At 43.5% G+C, this 24,646-nt stretch overlaps 2 protein-coding genes across 2 annotated transcripts in view; one reads left to right on the top strand and one right to left on the bottom strand.

Moving 5' to 3' along the window:
• Positions 1 to 178, top strand: part of lsamp (limbic system associated membrane protein) — a 200,735-nt gene extending 200,557 nt beyond the window's left edge. Inside the window, exon 8 of the mRNA XM_061073695.1 lies at positions 59 to 178. Coding sequence (XP_060929678.1) covers positions 59 to 156 — 98 coding nt within the window. The 3' untranslated portion in view covers positions 157 to 178. The remainder of the gene's footprint in view (positions 1 to 58) is intronic.
• Positions 179 to 13,011: 12,833 nt separating this feature from the next.
• On the bottom strand, positions 13,012 to 24,390 carry gap43 (growth associated protein 43). Its single transcript, XM_061073756.1, has 3 exons — positions 24,361 to 24,390; positions 16,514 to 17,162; positions 13,012 to 13,091 (listed from the first exon to the last, which is right to left on the bottom strand). The coding sequence occupies exons 1-3, from the start codon at positions 24,388 to 24,390 to the stop codon at positions 13,012 to 13,014; spliced, it is 759 nt and encodes a 252-aa protein (XP_060929739.1).
• Between the last annotated feature and the right edge of the window lie 256 nt (positions 24,391 to 24,646).

Raw genomic sequence — 24,646 nt, 5'->3', positions numbered from 1 at the left:
TTTCAAATAAAATCTTGTTCTAGTTTCTCACTCTCTCTCTCTCTCTCTCTATCTGCAGGACCTGGGACAGGTCGAGATATCAACGGCGCCACCTGCGTATCTCGATCACTGTGGCTCCTGCTGGCCTCCATCGCCTGCCTTTTCTTCAAGTGTTAATACCACTGTCCTCCTCCGCCTCCTCTCCCCCATCACTGCCTTCCTTCCACCCTTCCTTCCTTCCTTCCTTCCTTCCCTCCTCCCTTCCGTCCTTCCTTCTGTCCTCCACCGCCTCCTCCCTCTCTCCAGCTCACCGACATCCTTACTGCTACCTTATTACCAACTCTACCGCCCTCCTAGACTGTTTGCATCACGATATGAAAAACCTTACATGCTCTCAAAGCACTGCTTAGAGATGTGACGAAAAGCGACCGGGGTTGCCAGTCAAATGTTTTTAAGAACAACGCCAGGAACGGTGAAATGAAGGACAGGACAAGCAAACACTGCTCTTTTAAAGAAATGCATTGCTCTTTTTGATTCGTATGCACTTCTTTGTTTCTGCTATATCTCGTCTTTGGGGTCTGGATCGGGTCTGGGATTTCTTGTATTTTTTGTCTTCATGAGAATGAAAGCAGAGGCGCTCCGCTCACAGAGAGGCCAACAATCACTTGTCTCTAGACGTACAGAAGACATATATTTCTTCTTACTCCCTTTATGTTAATTGTAGATTTAACCGAGTGTTTAACCAGTGCATTAATGTGCGACATGCAAAGTATCTGCCAAATATACATACACTGTAGATTTGAAACTAACAGGTGCAGAAATGGAAGGAGCAGTTGATTCTGTAATGAGATTAAGTCTTGATATTAAAGTCTGTACAACCGTAATCTGAATCTACTAAAGCGAAACACAGATAAATAGCAGTCGTTAAAGTTGTTTCTAGATGCAGCAGTCACTTGGGTTGTCGCCATCCAGCCCAGAAATTGACGATGAAGTGAATAGATTCGACTTGGTCCTATAGAGCTAAACCACGTGGAGAACAAACCTGAAGAAATGTCGGTATTAATTTGTTGATGTATTTTTATTCACTGGTTTTTTAACCACTAGCCATTACTCCAAAAATATTCCTCCTTAGTTTTTCAGCCGGACTCTCCCTCCAAATAACGAAAAACAGAGTAGGTTATTCTGACACGTGCTGTACATAGTAAAATTTTGTATTTCTCTATGATAAGGCAACTTGCTCTGCCACTGAAACAACAGGAAACCGAGGAGATTGTTGAAGCCGATGTTGCTTGAGCGACAACCCACCGGCCATCCTGCGTGGCTGCGTTCAGCTCCACACACTCGACCGTGAGACGGGTTTGCTCTTAGTTCATGAGTCTTAGAATCATTCTCCTCTTCTGCTGGTATTTGGATAAAAAAAAAAAAAGTATGACACCAATGAATGACTTACTTTTCAGTTTTTTTTTCTCTCTCTTTCAAAGAACTTTGTGTGTTTTAATATGAAATGATACAGAAAATTCATAATATATTGATATTGAGGTTATTTTTTTCTGTCTTTACCTCATTCATTTTAGTTGTGTGTGTGTGTGTATATATATATACTTGAATCCAATGTCCTGAGACTATATGAAAGTGTGTCCATGTTTATGAATAGGGTAGCAATTTGTTGCAGATGAATAACCTGTAGATCTTTCGAACTGGTGACCCTGTTCTGTAACGTGAACTGAAGCCCGTTATACAATGATATTTTAAAACAAAGAGAAAAAAGGAAATTGTTTTTTGCAGCTACTCTTGCAACTATCTTGAGATGATACAAGTGCTGGCTTACAGAAATACAGGGAATGGAATATTATGTTGAACCTGTAATGCTTGTCCATGTACCAGGACTTAATATGAGAGCAGCAAAGAAAGCAAACAATGTCTATTCCCCTCAATGGCCTTTGAGGCCACTGTACTGATGGGCTCCTTCAACAAAAGAAAAACCATTGCATTACATCTCTTAGAGCCAATCCTTGCTTCAAACCTTTGCCAATGCTTCAGCTGGTCAACAAATGTATTTCTTTACGAACAAAGTGAGTGGTACCGGGTCGACATTTTGTGGGACTCACAACAGCAGTGCAATTCTTCCAGGAAACAGCTCAAAGGTCGTTGCTGCCGTGATGAAGATTGCTGAAACTGTGCACTATTAGCTGCCTTCTCTTTAGCCATTTTGTTTTTTGACCCGCTGTAAAGGTGACTAATAGCATACGGACTCTGGCGCCCAGCTCAGCCCTCAAACTGGATGTGTGTTCACGTCTCCGCTCCTCTAACAACCAAGCCGAGATAGTACTAGTACTGTAAAACACACATGTAATTAATGTCATCCTATGTCATCATACATTAAAAGACTTGTTCCCAGTGTTTTCATTGTACAATGCTTCTGAGACCAAGGCTGTGTGACTTTTTAGTGTTGGTAATGCCAGTTTGTCTGTCATCTCTATCAGTCACAACGAATACAGAAAGCTCACTGTCCTCATGCTTTCACCATCCTGTCACATTTATATTTACAACAGAACAGATCACTCTGGTGTACCTCTTCTTATGTAGATTAACTGGACTCTGGGTGTTTCTGTACTGCCTTGGTATCTCTGCAGGCTACCTAGTAAGAATGCTAGTTTATCGGCTACAGCTATCTTGCAGCAACAAGACGTGAATGATCTGGAAGCTCTGGCTAAACAGTTCCTCACGTCACAATCAGTTTGCATGAGAGCAAGTCTGTGCTACACGTCTATTCCAGTCAGTCCGTCTGTCTCAGTGTGTCTCATTAAACAAAATGAAATGAAAAAAGGAATCGAAAAGAAACACCTCAGGGCAGAGGGAGGCTGGCCTTGGGCAGACTCTCAGACAAACTCAAATGTAGGGCTTTTTTGCTGCAGGAGACCCTGGCACACAACCAGAGAGCGGGGTCCAATATTGTCAGATTGTGCTCAGCATTTATTTGAACCTGCTTGGGATGCATGATGGGTAGAACTCGGCGCATCAAGGCGGATGGCATGAGGACAGATGTTAAAAGGGCAGTGAATTAATTGATCGTTCATTGTTTCAGCCTTGGCACCATTCAGGTGATTTTCATACGAGGCAAACCTCACTAATGTGGATGTCCGAGTGTGTCCATGCAGATTAAACCAGCTAATAAGCACTGACTAATGTACAACAACCACTTATAAAGCCATGGAGATCTGTCTATCCATGAAGCAGAGAAGAGGGAGGGTTGTGTTTTCATTGCTCATAGAGACCATCAGCCAGCCTACCGCCTGTAGACACACCTGATAGCTACTGAAGAGTGTAGAAGCAGCTTTTACTATTGACCATTGCCTCAAAACATTATTATTTCACTGTACAAAACTGGCTTATGTGCGTGTGTGCTCATAAGATTCTGTTTGTTCTTATTAACCTACCTGGGAAAGCATACATACATGAGGCATGAGATACATGACAGAAATCATCATTTCTTACTTTCCACTGAGCTGTAGCTACAGCGGTGACACTCGACTTTAAATTGAGATTACTTTATTCTTTTCTTTTCCGCCATAGTGTGTAAATATAGTATGATGTTTCTACAGTAGAATGTTGTAAAGTCAGCAGATCCATAAGATCGAGTTTATACCAGTCAAAATTTAAAGATTTAAACTGCAAATGTAACTATCATGTTTGTACTTCCCTTTGTCGCAGGGAATTAAGATTCAATCATGGATTACGACACAGAAATGTCCTGTTTCTTTTCTCTTTTATTTTACTTTATTATGGCATAAGGTAATTGCAGTCGGTTTCTAAAAAAATATATGTAATAAAGGTATATGAGAAAATGTTCATTACACGAAATAAAGTTGTTTGAATTCAGTGTTCTGTATTTGAATGTGGCTTGAGGTGTTTGGGGCAAGTAAGCTCTTTTTTCCCCTTTTCTTCAGAGCTTGGAACACACAGAAACTTAATGGCACTGTTGTGTTAATCACCATGTAAAATGCAAATAAAAACAATATATGAATTGTTATGTTCTCTCTGGACGACATTTTTGTGCTCGTAAAATGTGAAATTTGCACCTGATATTCAGCTCATCGCCAAGGAAACGCTTCAGTTTCACTCCGGTGTGCCACAGTTCAAAGGTAAGACTGGTGTTGTCGCCACGGATACACTTTAATGACAATATGGCACATCACTGTGCAGCGTTCTGCCTTGCAATTAAAAGGTGTTCCACTAGGTGTCACAAGAAGCCAAGTTATGCAGCTATTCTGTTGTGGTTTTTGGACAATAAGGACACACACTCATAGCTCTGCGTCATCATTATCCGCTGACCCTGAAGATGGGCAGGGAAGGTAATAGTGTCAAAGGTTAGAAAAACAAGCCCGGCACCGCAGAGCTGCTTCTGTGGGTGAGGAAAGACAATGAGACTCAATCATATTTTCCTGTTGATGAGTAAGGCCCCGGAGTAAACTCTGGGAGTGTTGGCGATGCAATTTAAATGTTACAGTATAAGAAGTTGTTGATTTGAGAACCAAGTGATTTGAAAAGCAGGAGGGTTGGATTCTTTCCAGCATGAAGATAAGAGTTAATGAAGGCAGGAAGATGTAGCGGAGTGTGTGAGTCAGAGAGAAGAGGGCGATGAACAAAACTTCAGAAAAGGATCCTCGTTCCAGCTCTTTCTTGTTCAGCAAAGCAGCTTCATTAGCGTGAAGGTCACACAACTTGTGGGAGAACGAAGTTGGTATTTATGTTAACCTTGGGGTTATGATTATTTATTACATTTCCTCTGAACCATGCTGTCTTGACAGGGGGCACTTGGGTCAGATTTGAACTCGATGTATTTGCATAGGCATTTGCATAATTATAATGTTGTGTTCAGTCTGTTTTAGTTTCGATGATGATCTGGAGTATTCTGAAGTTGCATAGATCTGCGGTTTTCCTTGTAAATGGCACATCCTTGTGATATGAAAGCGGGATATGTTAACTAAAGGTCTCTAGAATTAAAACCGTGTCAGGTGTCAGATCAGCATCTGTTGGTGAATCAAGATGCACATGCAACCCAGGATCGAAATGCTTTTACAATCATGTACAGACAGCAATGACCACAACCAATATGTTGTGTATTCTGTATCTCTTATTGATGTCAGGTGTTGCCTGTGCTACTGAAATATATGAGCAAATCATCAATCAATCAATAGTATTTAAAGTGCAGAATCATTGTGTAGCATGGTTCCAAACCAGAGTGAAAGCAACCAAACAGGCAGCAGGCAAAGAAAATACAATGCAACGACCACATTCAAATACTAGTGATAGAATGATGATTGAATATAATAAGAAATATAATAAGAAACCTGTGCTCTGGTGCCAAATTATTATTTGTGTTATCTGAGGGACTAACCTGGAGACCAGCATAGAGTGAATGTGTGTCGGTGTGTGTATTTAGGGCCCGAGCACTGATCAAAGGTCAGGGAGGACCCTATTGTTATTGTAAGGATTATTATTATTCAGGCAAATGAATTGGCTTTTTGAGGGCTTTAACATGCTCAACTTCTTACCAAAATTTGCAGAAAGTTAGAAAGTGGTGAAAATGTACGTATTCTGAAGGAATTTTCAATGGGCGTCGCAAAATGGCTCAACGGTGCCCCCCGAGACAGCCCGAGACCCCCGGAAGGTGTTCCCATTGACCGATCTTCACAAAAATCAATACACAGGTGTATCATGACCAGACAAACAAAAAAGTCTCTAGATGCAATTGAAAAAACAAAACAGGAAGCCTGCTATTTTGTATTTAGTGGCCATTTTGGCCATATTCCACATTTTTTCTTTGATACACTTGTACCAGGGTTTTCATCAGATCAACTTCAAATTGAGATGAGTGTCATCACAAAAAGATGGAGATAAAAACTGACTGACGGATTTTTTTTTAATCACACGGTGTGACCGTGGCGTGGCGTCAAAGTTTGATTACACGCCATTAAAACACGATGTTCTGTAACGCGGAGATACATGGACCATGAATCCTTTGATTTCAGTCTTCCTAGATCAAAGGAAACTTTATGTCTTGCAAAGGTCACGTCTCTTTCTCTCTCAGAACTGGTTATTTTTGTTTTTTCAGACAAAAAGCATGCAACGCTTCAAAATGGATGTGCTCGGGCCCACCCAGTGCTGCTTTGCAGCCCTAAAAATGTTTTATTCTTATTATTATTTTTAGTTATATTTAATTTCCTGCTGTCAAACCCCATCTTAGGGTCTTCATCCTATGAAAATACTGTCTTAATTCTCTAAGGACACTTAAATATTGAATATTGAACTGCTGCTTCATTTTGCTAGGTTATGGGTTATATGTTAGAGGTTATATGTTATATGTTATATTTTCTCTTGTAGCTTAAAAAGATATGTAATGTCATGCCATAAATCAAAAATATATTTTGGACTAATGATAGATGAACATTTTAATGCAAATGTGCATTTGGTCCAGTAATGAAAAACACATAAGAGCAATATGTACTTCAAGTGCTTAATTTGTAGTTTTCATTTTAAAAAGATTTTATATATACTTCTCTTTTCTGAGCAAGGTTCTCCGCTCTTGCTACAGGGTCAGAATTAACACGCTGCATATTTTGCTTGGAAGTGGCATCTGGTCAAATAAATGTAAACTGTTATAAATAAAAAAACACATAAATAAATAATAAATTACTAATAAATTCATAATAACCGAGATAAATTACATGTTACATTTTTGGGGTGGTATATATTCATGATTTTGTACAAAAATTTAACATAAACCGTTGTTTCTGAAATATTAGAAAAAAAAATAATACTCTAAAGTACTTTATGTGTATAAATCATTAATCGAATTTTAAAAAAGCCCCAAAACTCCCAATCTACGACATATATCTATCATGTAAAACATTCTGCAATGGTCGCACCACATTTGGTCGAACCACATGATATATTTCTAGCTCAGTAAAAATTTAAGGCCACAGAATTGGCCTCATAAAGAAAACAAACTAGGTCAGCACAAAGGTCATACCACATGATATCCAAATGTTACAAAGTTACAAACCTGTTGCTGCTTCCATGGGTCCTTGGCAAAATGGTTTATGATGCTACTTCTGTCTTTGAATGTATTTCATCATCGAAGTCCCAAATTGGTCATTTCTTGATGGTCTCACCACATGATATTTCCTAAAATTGACATCATCGGACAAAGTTTGTTTGTATACTATGATGGAAATATAATTTATTGTTGATATTTAAATGACTAGTTTATTTTATTTCATTATTTTGCTTTCACTGAAACACACTAATTTGGAATTTGAAAAAAACTATATAATCGAGACCTATCATTATCATCATAATGTGAACTATTATTATTATTATTTCAAGATTAAAGCTGCTCAGAACAAGGTGAAGAGAAAAGGGTGCTGCAGTATAAATCCTGAAAGACACAAATGAAAAGATTGTGTCTTCAGCATCATAGTAGAGTGAGTGATATTGCTGACAGGAAAAAATGGTTTGGAATGTCAGACAAGAATCAAGGTTTTTGATGATCGAGCTTATACGACAGTCATCAACCTTAATAGCCATATTTGTTACATCTAACAAGTGATAACTATTTTATCAGCAGTTAATTTAGGGTTTGGAAAAGATCATTAATCTTTACATGTACATATAGAAGTGTTTCATAGGCAGAGCAATGAAAATTAACACTATTTGCAATCGATATCAGCGAGGGGAGGCATTTTGAAAAAGAGTATAAGGCCTATAACCCATCATGGGTTATAAAAAACTTTACTCTAGAAAAAGAGGTTGTATTATCGTGACTTAACTGTGAGTTCTCAATGTAAAAGTGGAATGAAAGTATAAGCTAGATAGAAGCAAGATATTCTAATAGTGTCTTAACAGAATGCTGTGGTCAGCACAGTGTCAAAAGCTGCACAATCAACAGTTATCTGTCCTTCATGACTATGTTTACATGGACAGCAACAATCTGACTGTGGATCTTTACTAAATAGGACTTTGCTCTGTTTTTGTGATGTATAGTGTTGTTGTGATGCTAAAAGAATATTCCATTCATATTCCTGTTTACATGTTAAAGAGCAGAGTCTGATTGTGGACATTACGTCCACTATGTCATACACAAAATGTTCCCGACAGAAGTTTTAAAGGGGACATATTATGAAAATTCCACTTTTGTAGTGCTTCTACATGTTAATTTGGGTATCTGGCATGTCTACCGTCCCAGAAACTCTGGAAAAAAACAACTCCCGCGATTTGTTGTGGTTCCTCTTTGTCAGAAACTATACTCTAGATGGCCTCGAATGGGAATACACCAAACTAATACGTAATAGTTAAAAATGCCCATGTAGTACGCCCCCCCCCACCACTCGAACCACCACTGGAACCACCCCTCGACCCACCCACTTTTTCAGTCCATCGGAGTCCGGCCGGCCGCCATTAAAGTCTTGCAAGCCTTGGAAACACTCGGATAAGCTAACTAGCAGCATGAGTCGACTTCCACACCCAAGATGCTCAGTGCTGGGCTGCACAAATCAGCACAAATGTCTTCATGTGACTCCAGCTTCAGAAGACAGAGCTAACCAGCCAGGGAGCTGGGTGAGAGGCAGAGGAAACAGAGCCTGCGGTTGGGGTGAGTTACCTGCCACAGCTCCCTCCTCAGCCCCGGCTCCGTGAACGCGGAGCCGGGGTTCCTGCTCTGCGGCTCCTGCTCCGTGATCACGGCTCCGACCGGACCTCCGCTCCGCGCTCCGGCTCGCACTAGCTGCCTCCACTAGCTGCCTCGCACCACCGTAGCCCGGAGCCATCGCGTAGCCCGGAGCCCGGCAGCCACCACCGGAGCCCGGGAGCCGCAAGCCGGCAGCGCGAACCCGGAGCCGGGAGACACCGCGAGCTGTTGGTGTTTTTTCCAGGTAGGAGCTGCGGAGCTTCGGAGCTGTGTTGATGCTGTGGACTATGTGCCTCTGCTACCTCAGCTGGATGTGACTTGTTGGTGTCAGTGTGTGTTTACGGGTAGCAGCAGCAGCTAACGCTGGCTTCTGTGTGTGTGTTTTGCCCCGGTAGAAGCAGCATGAATAAATAGAAACAGCTTTTTGTCGGGAGCGCTAGCTTGCTGCTAGCGTTAGCCCCGGCACCTCCGTGCACCTCCGGAGACGTCCCGGTGTTGGGGACCATGTCTCTGCCGCTGTGGCCACTTGGATGCTTTACGTGTATCAGCAGGGAGCTAACGGTAGCTAGCTGCTAGTTTGTGTTTAGAGCTCCAGCACTTTCTGGAATGGTTGCTTGTGAACGTATTTACAGCAGTATTGCATGTGGCCCCCCACCCGGGAAGCATCGCACTGGGAGGTGGGGGGAGAGATCCCATTTCGGGTCCTGAGTGGAGGACGATGCTCTCGGAGTCTAGCTTGTGTGTGTGTATGTTTGTGGCGTCCCGGGCATGCCGCACGTTTACATAGAAAACAGTGCACTCGGAGGCTAACCCGACTCGTAGCTTCTGTGTGTGTCTGTCTTTGTTAGAAACTAGCACCGGAACGTGTTCAAGGACCCCCCCCCGGTCTCCGGTTGCATTGTACCGGTGCCGGGGGCTCGCTCAGCGCCAGGGTGGCGGAGCGGAGGAGGAGGAGGAGGGGGGGGGGGGAGAGCTGTGCATTATAACTTTTGTGGCTCTTACAGATTTGCTCCACGCAGCCCGAGCTGCACGAACCGGTGCCGGTCACCAGCAGCTCGTTGACGCCTCCGTCGCTCTCTTTATAATAGACTCATACCCGGGGTTTTAAGTGCATTTCGCCGCAAAAGTTGCAGCAGTGTTAGCTTCCAAAGCTAGCCCCCACATCCCTTTGTCTGCCTGTGTGTGTGTGTGTGTGTGTGTCTGTGTCTATCTGTGTGTGTGTCTGTGTATGTGCGTGTGTGTGTGTGTATATATGCCCTGTATGAATAAATATACACATACAATTAAATACTGTATACACACATATCTAATGCATGTATTTAAATAAATGTACATCCTTATCAGAAGGTGTTGTAGTTTTAAAATTGTAGCTTCAATGAAGAAACACAACAAACAAATACAGAAATATATGTGTAGGACAGTGACTTAAAATTATTTTAACAACCTTAAATATGCTAAGGAGAGATTTAAGACGTGAAAGTGGATGTGTGTGTGTGTGATTGACAGGGGGGGCGGGGTGGTGAGAGGGGGCGGGGCGAGGAGAGGGGGGGCGGGGGGACTCAAAACAGGTCAATCTGAAGAGGGCTGTTTTAGACAGGGTAAGAAGGCTGCTGTTTTAAATGATCCTTGTGGTATTTTGACCAAAAATGTTACAGACATTTCATTAAGACCCCAAGGAACCATATCAACTTGTGGTAAAATGGGCATAATAGGTCTCCTTTAATAAACATCATCATGAAATTCAATGCACGATGCTACCATAATTGTATTCTGTGTAATTTTGCTCTTTATTTTTCCTTCTTTTCAACACCTGAACGTCGGCATGTGACGTCCAGCAGTGTCCTATGTTGTATGTAGTCACAAAATACTGTGAAAACTCCTACAGGATGTTATAATGTGATAAAGAGGTACTCATTGTCTGTATCAGAATATTGGTAGCTGTGCGAACTTGTCTACTGACAGCCATATTGTGTTTTCTACATAAAGTGTGTAAAGCAGTCGTTGCTAAGGCTTTGCAAATAATCTGCTTTTATCCCAGATTCCATTTTGCTGTTAAGTAAGACTGACGCATCAAGGAAGAAATAGTAAGGAGTAGTGAGGAGTTGAAACCTTTGAAACATCAGTAATTCCATGAGTACTGTGGGCCAGCAGCAGATCAGTTAAACTCCGCACACAGACTGGAAACAACAGTTCTGACTCTGCCCAAAGAAAACAAATCAACAAAGCTCAAAAAGTAACACGTTAAATATTTCCCCATCCTGCGCTGAACCTATTTAATGAAAAACACATCTGGCCCTTTTTTGGGGGGGAAATGATCTTCCAGATAGTATCTTCACTGCCACACCCATTAGGTCGGTTGTTTCCTCATCCTGAGGTTTATCCAGATACTGACCTCTGTGCACAACCACTCTCATTAACCGTCATTGTACAGATCACACAAAAGAAGGGGGGAAGGGTGGGGCCACTTCCTGTTCTGTGAAAACCAACAATCCGAAAGCAGAGGGGAGAGAGACAATCATTCAACATCTCTGTGTAGCTCTCATTTTAAATTTATTATGCAAAGACTTGTGGCACTTTTTTAACATGTTCAACCGGTTGCAGTCCAACGAATGGGATCGTTATCCCCTTATTTTAAACAGCATACCCCCCCCCAGGGTGGACTGTCACCATTTGTTTTCTGACACGGTCAGACAGTGATTTACAAGCGGTGACATGAAACGTCCTTTACTTAGTGCTCATTAGACGTTAGACAGATGCCGGCTAGCTGCCTGTTAAGAACCTTGATGCTAAGCTAAGCTAACTGTCTCCAGCTTATATTGAACAGACAGATATGACCTAAATAATGTCAATGAATCCTCTCGTCTAATATGTGGCAGGAAAGCTGTTTTTGAAACTAAGAACTTAAAGGAAGGTTTGTGAATCAAAGTATCTTGATATGCTTGATTTGTGTGTATATCTATAACTAATTTGTTATTTATTTCATAACAATTTAAAAGATAAAGAAAGCTAGGAAATAGCAGGGGGGGGGGGATTCAACTGAACCATTGGGCAACTGTTCACAGAGAATGAGACACACAGCTTTAAACAAACTCCACAGTTTATGATGGTAATTGGCACATTTGCTTTATTTTGAAAACAGACATTGAAACCATTTTTATTTTTTCATGTTTTTTTCTCACAAGTTTGAACTCCTTGATAAGGTTGAAACTGGACATTGCACTCACTGGAACATAGGAAAAGTATTTTTTGTTTTGCTCGTTTGTTTGATTTTTCTTTTTAGCGTTTTTCTTTTTTTCCATAACATCAGTGCAAGAGTATTTTTCCAATTCATATAAACTGTCATAACAACACCAAAGACATCAAAAAGAAGCCGCCACACCTCTTAAGTTTTTGTGACTGCGAAAAAGTTCCTCTCAGAGGGAGAGTTCCCATCATGCATCTGGTTCGATGGTTCATGCTACTGTTCTCACGTTTGGTTGGCAGAACTCAAATCGTCATGTAAGAGCCAGTTACATCAATACTATAGCAGATTTCTATAGCTTATAATATGATCATGCCATTCAAATGGCAACAGGTCCTTTATTATAAATGTGAGTAAACAGAGAGTTTGTAAAAGGGGTGTAAACCAAGCTTGAATGACTCAAGCAGAACAGAGAGTGACAGTCTTGTCCTATGTGTGGTTTTTGGATTCAGGATAAAGCCGCCCAACTGGACACATCACACATTTAACTATACATTCTATTTTCCGTTCAATGTGTCAGTACGTTAACTATTTCGTTGTGTTCTCAATACACTTGTGCCGTGTCGAAAACTAGAGTTGCATTTTAAAACCAGTTTGTTTTTGTGCGTGCAATTGCAGATCGGATTTTACTAAGTGTGACAAAGAAAGTGCGTTGCGATGCAAATAAACTATGGTGCATCTGCCACGCATTTTAAATGTGTGAACATCCAGTCGGGAGCGATCGTTCCACCATTATTTCACCTACATTAAATAGTGAAGGTTCCCAATCAAATCCTCCATCGTCATTGGAACAATCATTTTTCATCATCAACATCATCATCATCATCAACATCATCAACATCATCAACATCGTCATCCTCGTCATCATCATCATCATCATCATCACCATCACCACTTCCTTATAGTATTAGCTTGAGCCAAAAAACTTCACGCTGGAAACTCCCCCCAACATGAGAAAATCATTGCCACACAAAAAATGACAAACAAATAGAAACGGACTGCCCTCTCATCGGGAAGGCGTAGAGCAACCTTTTTAGATTTTTGTTTTTGTGTTACTCTTCATACTCTTAATTTCTGCTTTCTTCAGGTTTCGACTTTTGCTTTAGTCGTCCTTGGACTCGGTGGCCTCCGCCGCTGTGTCCACTGGGGTCGCCTCCTCTGCTTTAGACTCCTCTGCAGCATCTGTGTGGAGGGAGGGAGCCGAAGGGGAAAGAGGGAGAGAGAGAGAAAAAATGCAAAGGGAGAGGAGGAAAATGACAAGTAAGGTTGAGAAGAAAAGGGCGGGGTGGGGGGGGCAAAAAGAAGAAAATTAGCCAGTGGCCGGGAGGGTTTGACTTTAAGAGGAGCTTCTTCTTCATTTTGATAGAAAACACAGGAGGAACAACAGTGTGCTCGATTCCATGATGTTCACACGAGGACAACTGGAGTGAAACTGAGAGCACGGCAGCCACCAGACGCAACCTGATGTCTGAAGTCCCACATTGGCTGCGTAAATAATAAAGAGAGTGCTCCTAATGGACCCATGAAGCCTTTTAACTGACATCGCGCCGCTAACAGCAGCATCTCAGCCTGTCACGTCTCATTCCGTGTGATGCCCACTGTGTACTGCACTGTAACAACATGCTGTTGTGGCTTCACTCCAAATCAGGATTGTCGCTCTGATGCTTTCTATTTCTCTTTCTATGCCATTCCTCTTTTTAAATCTATTATATTATTATATCTATGTATTGTCTTTGAGATTAAGAGTAAAAATGAGTCATTTCTGAATAATAAAATAAATAAATGGGTTACATTGATTGTGGGATCTTTGTTTTATTGTGTCTGACCAAGTCGGGTGATGTCATACCCTGGTGATCTCATTCTCTTTTAATATAATGGGCCGATATCAAAGAATGACATCATTGCATAGGGAATAGGAGTGATGGAGTGCATGTGTGTGGGAGTGTGTGTGTATGAACGAGTGTGTGTCTACGCGTGTGTGAAAGTGAGACAGAGAAAGAAGTGGAAACGATCATCTCAGTTTTAATGCTCTACCAATGTGTGTGTGTGTGTGTGTGTGTGTGTGTGTGTGTGTGTGTGTGTGTGCGACTCAAGACAGCATGAGTCATAGCAGACCTTCCAGGTAAGTGGTAATTAGCTTGTTAGCTAGTATGACAGACTCTCACATGTCCTTTTCTGACGCCACTGAACTGTGAGATGCAAATGCAATTTCACCCAGTTCAGTGCCGAGCTCGTCACTTCTCCGTTTTCTGACAGGCGGGTCACCCCAGTTCACTACACCCTGAGATATTGCAGACTAAAATGGTGATTTAGTTTCACTGTTGACGGGAAAACAATCACCCTTTTAAAGAAAATAAGAAATGTAAAAAAAAACTAACACTTGGATCGGCAGCAATCATCCCCAGATCAGTATTTTGTATGCAGCCTATAATAAAAAATGTCCAACCAGTATTTACACTCGAACACTTTCTTTTCATTTGAGTCTTACTGCCTCCGCACCAAGGAGGTTACGTTTTCACCCCTGTCTCTTTGTTTGTGTTTGTAAGCAAGATAACACAAAAACCACTGGACGGATTTCCACTAAACTTGGTGGAAGGATGTGTTATGGGTCATGGAGAAACTCATTAAATTTAGTTGCGGATCATTTTGATGTTTTATTTTATTCCTATTTGTATTATACATTTTTATAAGTTGTTTTGTTCTCACCTTTCTAAATGTGCCCTAAAAGTTTCATGAAATACAGCAACCTCGTGCTATGCTTGAGATTGCTGTATTTCTTATGGGAACAATTAAAAAAGACTAAAGAAAAGGATCCAGATCAGGAGGAAGGCCGAGGATTTTTTTTCATTACTTTCTTTAACATTGTGAAATAGGGCCTTTTTTGAAAGGTTTCAAAGGAAATAATTCAACGACCTTGATGGGGAATAATCTGGCATATTTAAAGGAAGGGTTTATATCAATCCGTTTTGAGACATGAACTCTGGAAACTGTCACTTTATTTGAGTATGTGCAATTCAGTGCAGCTTGATTGAATTTAAAAGAGCTATTGCGCCTTTGTGGAGGTGTGTGCTTTACTGAGTGCCATTATAGCTTGTTAATGCATTTTAATACTTTAACTGTCTTTAAACTGCCTGTTTGTTGTCAATTGTAGGGATGTAAGGTGCTACACCATCACTCTGTGACATTTACCAGCTTGGTCAGATGTAACTAAGTGAACCCTGGACAAAGGACAAAGGATCCTTGGCGGAGAATGTGGATCATACACAGGCCACCTCATAAATTATTCAGTCAGATCGGAGTAGCTACGTCCTTGTGCGTGTAACACAGCCTGTGCGTTTGAAAAACACTAACCAAGTGACTTTGTTATAAATATTAATTTGCTCTCTGAGTCAGATCAGTTGGTAAAGCAGATTAAGAGCAGCGGTGGGGTTTTAATTAGCAGCTCTTAGTGGAGAGGAGTGTTTGTTTGTGTGGATTGTGACCAGTCATTAATCATTCATTTAAATCAGAGCACCTGTTATCGCCTCTGTGCTTCATGCAGGCCAGGTATCCCATTGAGGCGGTAACTATGACAACAGGGAGAGACTGCTGCCTAGGTGACCTAGTTTCCATGTAGTTCTCCAGTTGGTGTGTGTGTGTGTGTGTGTGTGTGTGTGTGTGTGTGTGTGTGTGTGTGTGTGTGTGTGTGTGTGTGTGTGTGTGTGTGTGTGTGTGTGTGTGTGTGTAAGAGAGAGAGAGAGTGTGTGTTTCTGAGCAAGCTCCATTAACTACCTGTCTGACCCAGTCTGAGAGTCCTTGGACCAGAAATATAGTTCAGGTCAACTGAATGTTGTGGGAGTGCATTTTATCAACATATAATTGTACGACCTTCCAGTTTCTTCTCACAGGCACATTCTGCTATGATTGGACATCTCATGGTTGTATGCTCTGGAATCTATTATCTGCTGTTGGATGCCCAGGCATCAGGGATGAGTCAATGTCTTTTGAGTCAACGTCTGTAGCAGCAAGAATAACAGGTTCTGTTATCATGTAAATCTCATCCAAGATGTTTGTGACTCAAAGCGATGTATTCTCATTAAGCAAATAATAAAATCTCACTTCTTCACAATAACTTTGAGATATGACCATTCCCAAGTTCTCATTCCTCATTCTTTACCATAGCTCACCCTGCGTATCTCCACACCTCATCAATATGGAGTTCCCATCTTGCACAGGCTAAAATGCAATTCTCTCTAATCTAATATTGAGCTGCGTCTCTCTCTGTTAACCAGCGAGAGGTGGAGCTCTGCCAAAGATCTTTAAATCCCAAAGACCCAACAAGCAGTTATTTCCAGTGGTGCCTGCCAAGCAGACTAAGGGAGGGCTCTCGTATTCTCCGTTTATAAGATGTTTACACTAAATTGCCTTTTGATTGGTGAAAGTGTCTGGAATTAGTTTTTGTCTGAGAATTCAGTGCCCTCACAAACACGTACACACTTCAGTGTTCGTAGTGTCTATACAAGTGGGCTTATTTTACTTGGCATGTGCTTGTCTACGTGCCATGTTTTGAATTTTACTGAAATGAATATTTTTCTAAAAGAACATTATAGGAATAATCAGCATACCTTCTTTTGTTTGGTTAGGCTCTTCCTTCTCAGCTGTCGGGCTGACAGCAGCAGGCACGTCGGCTTGTCTGGCCTCCTCCTTCTTCACTTCACTCTTCTCCTCATCCTTCTTCTCCTCAGCTGTGGCTATGGTGGGAGTCTTGGCTGGCGCCACTGGGGCCTCTACCTCTTTGGGCTTCTCCTCAGCTTTCTCCTCAGCCTTTGGCTCCTCTTTCTGGGGCTCAGAGGGCGCTGTGGCGGCCGTAGGAGATGCAACAGCTGGGGCGGCTGCGACGGGAGACGTTGCTGCGCCTGCAGGAGAAGCAGCAGCAGCAGCTGCTGGAGAATTAGCAGGCTTGTCCGCCACTGGGCTCTTGGCCTGGCTTGTTTCCTCCTCCTTCTTGGTCTCCTCTCCTGCAGCCTCCTCCTCCTTTGCAGGTGCCTCCTCTCCGTCTGCTTTCTTGACCTCGTCTCCTCCCTCTGTCGCCTCCTCTGCACCAGCAGGACTGTCTCCTTCCTTCTCTTCATCTCCATCTTTCATCTTTTTCCGAGTTATGTGTCCACGGAAGCTTGCCTGTATTTTGGTGGCAGCCTTGTGGGCCTTATCTTCAGGTTTGTTGGTGGTGCCATCCTGTTCAATCTTCTGGTCGGCGTCCTCGTTCTTCTCCACCTGGCAGTCAACAGAAAATACAGCAGGTTAACATCATACTCAGCTCTGTATACACTGAAAAAAGAAAATCGTTTAACAACGTAAAACATTACCTCAGTTGGCAACACACAGATGAATTAGGCTTGCGCAAATTAACATTAACAATCTATATCAACACAATTTAATTTAATTCTTTGTGTGTCACCGATTGAGGTATTATTTTCAAAATGGTTAAACATTTAACTTTTTCCAGTGGGAGGTCCACTGGAAACCAGCAAAGGGACTGGTTGCTAGACTAAAAACGTGTCCCTGTTGCTTGGTAGATTGAAGATGATCATCCCAAATAATCATGCTGGCATACTTTTATTTGGATTAATAATCCCACCAAGGGTAGATACAATATGTCATGAGTTGGAAGGTCAGAAGACAGAAAGAGACATACGTATGTGCTATGAGAGGGAGCTGTTAGTTAACTTATGAACTGGTGTGTCACTGGAGAGTTTTAGACTGGGGAAAGCTTGGATTAGGGTTTCAGGACTTTTTTAGAATAAGTGTAGGAGTGGATAAGGAACAGAGTTAGGAATAGGATAGTAAATGATGAAACATTAAAAGGGGTTCCATGATATTACCTTGGGTGAGTGGATCCATAGTTGTCCATCAAATAGTGGGTTGTGCTATGAGTCATAAAAATCTAATGAAAAGAAATCAAATCAAATAAAGGAATGAATGATGAGCACTGAAAGTGGCAAACAAAACTAATCAGTACATTCGAAATGAACAGGCAAACAAATCAAAGAAAATATTCTATAGCCAAGGTTCAACTGGCCCAAAGATTCAAATGTGCACCTTAAATGAATGTGAATAAGCAATATGAAGCAAAACAGAAATAGTCAAAGAGCATGCAGGCAGTGGAGCATAGGTTAGCCAAATGATAAAGATGTGAAAAACAGCAGAAGCTAAATGGGTTTGAGGGTTTTTGTCCTTCCAGGTATCACGGCTTTGTCAAAAGCCAGTGTTTGTTTTGACAGTGGAATGATTGTACAGTGTTGTACCACTTCATGTGTGCTGCATAAGGGAGATTTAGTGGCACGGTGAATCGTGAGAATAACAGATTTGTGTGTGGGTTGATTCTCCGAACATAATGAATTAGATACGCTGGGATTTGGGGCTCGACAAATGACTCCCGGCATTTATTGTGGTTATACAATCCAGGCATGACGTTGATATTTTCCCTTTTGATAACGCTGCTGAATTAAAATCAGTAGATGATTAAACTTAAATTGTAGAACTGCTCTGTCAGTGTCTGTGAGTAGGGGAAAAAATACAAAAATATCCCCAAATTTGAGGGTCTCTCTCCCAAAAATATCTAGCCTTTATCTTGAGTTACAGTCAGATACTACTGCTCCGTCTCTGGCTGCTAGGGAACGAGCTGCCTGGAAGCTCCACAGCATTCACTGCCATACCCCTCCCAACCATCAAAGGTTACCTTGACAACCAGAGTGCTAACTCATCACGACGCTGTCTGCTGGTTGGTGCTATGAAAGACTATATGTCACCCTGATTGGCAGTGCACCTGACCCCTCGGGGGAATGGCCCAATAGAAACTCGTAAATCAGGGGGAGCAATCAGCATGGGTAAGGAGGGGCTGTGTGGGGTGGCAGCAGCAGGGCGCGGTGCCGGGCTGGACAGCGGGGGGGTGGGGGGTGAGTGTGTACGTATGTTTGTATATCAGTATGTAAGTGGTCTGTGTCACAGCGCAGTAATGCTTAAGGTCAGGGAATTCATGTGGAAGTGTTCCGTGGAGCTGCATCCATCCGTCTGTTTCCTGAGACCTACCTCTGCCAGTGTCATTCTATCAGAGATGAGCTTTGACTCGGACAGCTGCCTGCGTGAGGAATCACATCTGCACGACATGATTAAAGAGCCAGAGGCCCTAAACCAACATGTCCCCTTCAGGGTCAGTGTGTCAGTGCAATATTGGAGCAGCGAGGCCAAGGTGCAGCTGTGTTGGTATATTCACCTCCTCCACCTTTATTCACATGCAATCTCCTGGGTCCAGGGTGTAAATCCTGCCCTGGGCCGCCCAGCAGTACACCACGCCATATCTCTGAAGCAATTTTGTGAAATGCAATATTAAAAACCTCGATAAATCTATAGATTTTTTTTTAGGGAATTTATGCTGCTCCTTTAGACTGGGGATTTATGCTTGAAAACCGAACAGCAATTAACTACTATGCGTTGAAATAAACTTCAGCGAGTGCAGAGCTGTTGGAGCAGACATGGAGGCAGACATACTGGCACACCCTCTGCTTTAAAACACACGCTGGCCTCTGATGACTTATTGGGCCGTTATTATATCTGATCTCATAGGTGCTCGCAATTGCCAAAATTTTGACCCAAGCACTTAACTTAAATAGAATTACTTACTGGCTGCGAACGGTGAGTCAGACTGAGAGAAAGAGGGAGCGATGGATGAGGGTGTTTGGGAATAGGGGGGGGTATGACATCATTTCTGGAACAGAGGGGGATGTCATTTACTTTAGAGATCTGGGTGTGGATCTGTCCAAATGTAATAAAATACCAGCAGAGTGCCAAGTGATCTCATATCAGTGCATGGAGACAAGGGGAAGGAAGAGCCCGGTCTGACCACAACTCTAGCATCATCATTTGAATTATTGACATTTGTCTGTGAATCACCATCTAAAAGTGCTACGCTGTGATTATCTGACTGCTGTCATCTGTTACCATGGACTGTAAAATCATTACAGTTCTACTTTCAAATTTGTCACCAGAAATTTATTGAAATATATAACCCAAAGTGGAGCAATAGCTTAAAACCTCTCAACATCTACGCAGAAGAAACTGCAGCAAATACCTTGAGATTGTCTTCTTAAAGACTCTGACTGTTAATTGAACTCCGGTCACGCACCCTCCTGCAGGCTCTGTTCCACTCAGTGTCTTTGCGGCACACATTTCCATTCATAAATACAGCAGCACCTCCCAAAGGTGCAGCACACCACAAGACACAACTCCCTCCACGCCAAGACTCCACCATGTCCTTGATTCATTTGCAGAGAGACAACATATTTGCATGATCAGGTTAATCATATTACTTATTACAATTAGCCTGCGGTGCTTCCCCCTTTGAACATGGTCGTTGCTGGTTGCTCTAGATACGCCACATTAAACCGATGAAAACTGTTTATTATCCAGCAGAAAAAGTGTGTTTTCAATAGGATTCTCTTGGATTATAATGGATCCAGTATAATGTTATGAAAATTAGATATTTTCTGTGGGACACACTTACATGGTTACACATCTTGGAGAAAAATTTAATGACGGCCATCGCTGTGTTCAAAATCTGAACGTACAGCATATCACAGGTTAATTCGTCCGGATGCCAGTGTGCCTGTCTGCCCTGTCTGTGAAGGTAACGAATGGCTGTGCTAAAATGTGTTGAGCACATTGTCTGACTGCTCGATGTGTCTGTTACAGATTTGCCTACCGGCCGCAGCCTGAGCTCCTGCTCTCCCCTCTCTGCCTCTGTCCTTGGGTGGGCACCGGCTGTCGTGAGAACCACACCCCAGAGTCAATGGTTTACCGACAGATCCATAACTGCGCTCACAGTCTCTCTCTCTCTCTCTCTCTCTCTCTCTCTCTCCTCTCTCTCTCTCTCTCTCTCTCTCTCTCTCTCTCTCTCTCTCTCTCTCTCTCTCTCTCTCTCTCTCTCTCTCTCACAAACACACACACACACACACACCATCCCCCAATGGTGACACACAGCAACAATCCGCCACCTTCGCACTGCCTCATTGCCAGTGCCATTAGGGACTTGTTTCAGCCTGGGGGGGTGGAGGAGGAGGAGGGGAAGGGAGGAGAAACGGAGGAAGACATGGTGCTGGTTGAGTTACCACAGAGCCACAGCTCACTCCTAATGCATCCATCAGGGAGGCATATGATCAGGTTCTTCTTTAATTATTATCCTGATCCATTCAAGAGGGACACTCCCTTTTCACCTCGCCGCTCGGCCCGGCCTCAGATGGAACGCTGCTGGCTAGAGGGGGGGGGGGAGGAATACTAAAGGTAATATTTGCATTGATAATGGTGGAGTGACAGCACGTTATATTGCAGAGGCCCCTTTCTATCACACACCTAACAGGTGCAGCAGCCGAATTCACTCTATATCAGTCACTTTAATGGAAAATTACTGAAGATACATATGATACATATGATATGAGTATGGTCTCATTTAAATAACATGAAAAACTCCCTTCACATTTGTCATATTATTACTAACAACCCAGAGGGATCATTTGACTTCCTGCATAGACACCTATAAAACCAGCATGATTCCAATGGCTGTCTGCTTGTTCTGCAGGAACCGTTCAGACTGGCTGCTGTCTGCAACTGCTGAATATCTCCTTTTTCTCCCTCTTGGTCGTCTTTCACTCTCTTTTCTCACTGAACAAGCTGCTGCCCACTCATTCTCGCATCTCCCTTCTCACCACACACACACACACACACACACACACACACACACACACACACACACACACACACATGCAGCCAGACACGGCGGAGCACCACACCCTTTTAGCCGGCTATCTCCTGCAGATGAGGAGAGGGGGGCTCAGGTGGTGACTGCCACAGCCCTTGCTCGCTCACCATCTCCCTCTCTCTCCCCCCCAACCCCCCCTTCCTCCTTTGACAGGGAATTGATGAGCGATGGTAAAGGATGCGCTGTTTTCTTTTTACGACGGCCCAGGAAAAGATGCACCGCAGCAACTAATAAGCAGCCGTATGCCAGCGTCATTACATCCTCTGGAGCAGTCTTTAATTCAATTATGCCGGCTCTCTGCCTGAACAAAGGCTCCGCAATCGCCGCTGATCCCACAGGGGCCGGGCGGCGTGGATGGAGGGAAGAGGGGCAAGTGCAGAGGAACTCGAGGAAAGAGGCTGGGATTTTGGACATGCATGGTTCCTGGGAGGGGGGAGGGGGGTAGGATAAGGAAACATGGGCTGTGGCTGAAGGTAAGGGCACGAGGAGGCACAGTGTAAGAGGAGATCGTTTTCTCTAAGTCAGCAGTCTGGGTTTGATATTTGGAGTGTGTTCGAGAAGGATGGAAGCTCCAGGTAAACCTAGGTATGGTCCTGGTGCAAGGAGAACTGGTGAAAGGAGGTGGGGCGAAGCCAGAGGAGCAGACATGGGCGGGAGGTGGTGAGAAGGCCTCAATCATTAGGGAAACGGCAGCTCTGAGCCGGCCGATGCAAGGAGGAACCCATGATTTTGAGAATAACTTCATACGGAACTAGCCTTACGAGCTTGATCCTTGCTCTTTCCTCGAAACCCTGAGTCAAGGATAGGCGCCATGTTTTGTGGTTGAACCGATAATGTTGTTTTTTTTTCATCTAAATTTCCATTAACCTAAAGCTGAAGATATCTGCACTGCTAAAAGCGTGTTGAATTAAGTGCTTGTAGCCACTCCAACAGTGAGGAGGTTGCAACAGCACTCAACACTCCACCGTGGCAGCAGCACCCTCAGGAGCGGTGTCTTGGTTGAAGGCGGTAAAGCACGCTCTCCGCTCGCCCATCCGTGAACACCAATGTGTCTGGATTCATTTATGCCCCTGCTCGTGAAAAGCAGGAGGAGCAGGAGGAGAAGTGCTTGCAGGTCGGGCAAATTTTTTTTCTTCTTTTCCCCCTGTGGCGAGATGCGCACGCTCCAGGCAGCGACGGCTCTCTGAGGGAGAAGCCGGTGCCTCACCCACATGGCTGCAGTGTGCAGCACGCCGGCTGCTGCTCCTTCGTGTTTCCCCACCCTCATCTTCCTCACATTCGCGCCTGCTCAACCCTGTCGACCATAATCCATGTTTCTTGTAGCCACCATATACTTATAATTCCCTTTTTTGCTTTGCTTTGCTTTGCTGCATGCCTGCCTCTCTCCACCTTCCTCCACACCTTGCACCCCCCACCCCCCGGCTTTTTATTTCCCCCCTCCTCTATTTCTGTGCCCACCCGGCTCCCTTCATTCTCCACCTCACTCTCGGCAACCCCTCCGTGTGCACCGGCCACACTGCACCCTTCCACCCTGCCTGCCTCCCTTTGCCTGCTCTTCCTTTATCTCTCTCTCGCTCTCTCTCTCTCCCTCTCTCTCTCTCTCTCTGCTCCCTGCCACAGCTGATATGACTCATGCAGGCTGACATTTAATAACCAATCAAGTGCCATCAGAATCCAGTTTGTGTTATGAGTCCGATAAAATCAAAAATTGTTTTTGAGATAGCACGAGGAGCTCGGACCTGATCACACACAGAGCCCCCGTGATAGCTGCTGGAGGTGCAGAGTTCCACCCCCCCCACTGTCCAGACCCACCCAATTCCATGCAACACCTTTTTTTTTATCATTCACTGCCACTGAGAACAGCCATAGGATATCCTCACTACCCAACACCACCCTTCCACACCCTTTAAATGAGTGCACACTTCACGGTACCCTCCATTGACAGGATCCACTTATAAAGCTGAAGGGCTATGATAATCCAGTTAGACTCATTTATTCCCATTGTGTTCCCCTGAGGCCATTCACATGATGGTGCTGCTCTCTCAGTCCGTACCCCACCCTTTTTTTCCCGCTCCTCACTGTGGAAATTTTACTTTCCTGTGCCGCACGCTTCAGGAGAGCAGAAGTAGCGTCTTAGTTTTCTAACATTCAAGGCGTCAACCAGCAGCTCTGTCGCTCGCCCCTGATTAATCTGAAGAATCGTTAACAATGGTGCATTGGGTTGAGTTGAGAGAAGCTCCTGAACAAACCAGGGGAGTGTCCCCGGCTTTAAGAGCAGAGACCATTCAGAGTCTATCAATAATCGTTCACTTTTTCACACAAGTGCTTGATCAATACGAGGGAATGCCCCGAGATCAAGTTGCAGCCTGGTGCCGCTCTGCCAGTGCAGTGTGAGGTCTGAGAGGCATCGTGGCAACATCCATTCATGCAGGATAATCACATTAACTAGGCGTGTCTGGGCTGTGTGGATACACTCCTGTCAAAGCCGGGGCCTCCAGACCAACACAAATTACACCCCCCATTTCTTTCCTCTGATCCCACCTCGAGCATCCTCATCAGACCACACACCCACAGTCACAAAGTTCAGAGTGGAACTGCAGCATTCTGTCACCAGAGCTGAGCTGAATTCAGAGGTGAAGCGAAAACAAAAGAGCAGTTTACCGGTTTGGTTCTTCTTATGCAGCACAGCATAGTTGTAGATGTAGTATCCTCCCTTTTGTCTTCTCTGCTTCTTTCTTCCCTTTTCTCCCTTTCACTTCTTCTCTCTCACCCTCTCTCTCTCTCGCTCGCTTGCTTTCGTGCACACACTCTCTCTCTCACTCTCTCTCTCTCCCTCTGTCTCTGGCTGTATCAACAGCTAAGCTGCTCTGTGCATTTACTCATCCCAGTTTGCACACACACGCTCTTCACTTGGTCTGCCTGGATGCACCTCTCTCTAACTCTCTCT

Source organism: Limanda limanda, chromosome 6, assembly GCF_963576545.1.
Source record: "Limanda limanda chromosome 6, fLimLim1.1, whole genome shotgun sequence".
Lineage (NCBI taxonomy): Eukaryota > Metazoa > Chordata > Actinopteri > Pleuronectiformes > Pleuronectidae > Limanda > Limanda limanda.
The sequence above is the reverse complement of the archived record's forward strand: the minus strand, read 5'-3'. Positions and strand labels throughout refer to the sequence as shown.